Source organism: Etheostoma spectabile, chromosome 16, assembly GCF_008692095.1.
Source record: "Etheostoma spectabile isolate EspeVRDwgs_2016 chromosome 16, UIUC_Espe_1.0, whole genome shotgun sequence".
NCBI classification, from domain to species: domain Eukaryota; kingdom Metazoa; phylum Chordata; class Actinopteri; order Perciformes; family Percidae; genus Etheostoma; species Etheostoma spectabile.
This window is the reverse complement of record NC_045748.1, coordinates 19040629-19042539: the sequence shown is the minus strand read 5'-3', so window position 1 is coordinate 19042539 and position 1911 is coordinate 19040629. Positions and strand designations below refer to the sequence as shown.

At 40.3% G+C, this 1911-nt stretch overlaps 1 protein-coding gene across 2 annotated transcripts in view; it reads right to left on the bottom strand.

Moving 5' to 3' along the window:
• Positions 1 to 1911, bottom strand: part of nup155 (nucleoporin 155) — a 13911-nt gene that overhangs the window by 605 nt on the left and 11395 nt on the right. For both annotated transcript variants that reach the window (XM_032539625.1, XM_032539626.1), the window contains exons 29-33: positions 1717 to 1830; positions 1488 to 1608; positions 1262 to 1372; positions 754 to 890; positions 489 to 595 (exon numbers count right to left, since the gene is read on the bottom strand). In XM_032539625.1, the coding sequence (XP_032395516.1) occupies positions 489 to 595; positions 754 to 890; positions 1262 to 1372; positions 1488 to 1608; positions 1717 to 1830 (590 nt within the window). The remainder of the gene's footprint in view (positions 1 to 488; positions 596 to 753; positions 891 to 1261; positions 1373 to 1487; positions 1609 to 1716; positions 1831 to 1911) is intronic.

Genomic DNA, 1911 nt, shown 5'->3' with positions numbered 1-1911 from the left:
AAAAGCATCCAAAGAGCACCATGTCACGGGACCTTTAAATTGAATTTGCCTATGAAGAGATTTCTTTACAGCCAGTATGGACAGGAGGAACAATTACAGCAACCTATAAACCTTTCAATGTACATGTGGGCATGTGAATATTGTTTTAAGATAATGAGACGTAAGACTCTAATACATTTGAACCTTTAAATAACCCCCTGTGGTGAGAAGTTCAGACCTCAGAGTATTTATTATGACACAATCAATAAGCATCAAGCTTGGACAAACATTTGTGGGTATGTGAAGCATACAGTAAGGTTTTATATCTGTCTAGCTACAGTTCAGGTATTGATCTAGAGCAGCTTACAATGAAGTGAGCAACTCTTGCTCATGGACACTTTGGTAGGAAAAGCATTAGCTGTTACAGGGATATTAACCAGGGACCATATGTGTGTGCGTATACATGTCTCTGTAAACACAAGGCCAAGCCTACAGTGCCCAGTGATTACCTGTCATAGGTTGGTACTCTGCTGGGATCCTCTACGTATCCTGACAGAAGCACATGGATACACTCCACCAAGTGGAGGGGTTTCTTCAGCCGCTGCCAACAGGGATCCTACAGGCAGAGACAGATTGGTGGATTAAGTAAAAGACCATTTAATCCTCATTCCACAAACACTGCAAATGTTATTTATAATTAAATGCATAATTTTAAGAAAAAGTAATACTTTATCTATTTATCTACTTTATCTACTTTATTTATAAAACATGTACCCGAGTTTTGAAGAGTTGGTCATAGACCTCCAGAAGACGCGGCAACTGTACTCCAATCTCCTGCATGGTGCAGGTGACGAAGCCCACGTCCCAGTTAAGTCGACACACCTCCTGCTCTAAAAACTTTACTAGGAACTCTACAATTAGAGGACATATTGGCACTTGTTAGCATTGGATACTCAGCAGTTTGTTCTTTACTTGTGGAAAAATGTTTTGCATCTGAGATAATTGACCTTGCATTTGTGAAAGTACCAAGGCTGTATAAAAAGAATTAATCTTTGTCTCCACAGATAAGACAAGTTTGATCAGGCTGCTTGTAATGAGATGATAATTAAGCAATCACCTAGAGCACCAGCATGACCCTGCAGGCCTGTACCACTGAGACATGCTTACATAAATGATGCAAAGGGGAAGTCTAATTATGTTAATGTTGACAAAATAGTAAACAACTAGCTGGAAAAATCTAACTAGAGAAAAACGGAACATAATCACTAGAATGAATGCTTACCCAGTGGGAAATATCTTGGTGTTCCGGCATAAATCTTTCCCAGTGATACCAGTTTCAAACTGAGAGACCTCATCCTGTCTGCTGGACTCATAGCCACGGTGTCTCCAAGTTCTAGACAAGATAAAGCAATCATAACTAACACTAACATCAGATATGGCATGGGAAGGGCTTTGTTGAAAAGGTTTGGCAGGGGTACATTTTTGCGAGTTGTTGACATTTCACTTGCCTTTCTCCATGATCTCCTGCCACAGTGAGTGCACCAGGATTGGGTCAGAGTGTCCAGCACAGTGAATGATGGCCAGCTTGCACTCAGACAACTTGAAATGGTCAGCAAACTCCCCATAGAGCTACACCAGAAAACATTAATTTAGCATTTATAAAAAAAAAATCCATTCACTTTGAAAATTACTTGCACATAATCCTCAAATCCTTATTTTTTCTGTTAATGAGTTTACCTTGGTGATGTCCATAAGCTCAGAGTCCAACTGAATAATGACATTTTTCACTGAGGGATGATGTGAGTACTGTCTGATCAGGGTATCCTGGATCTGTACTTGAATACGCACCAGCTGGGAAGGGGAACCAAACACAAAAACTGAGTGATTACAACAGATCCTTCCGAGATCTGAAAACCAGAGGGGACAGAGCTT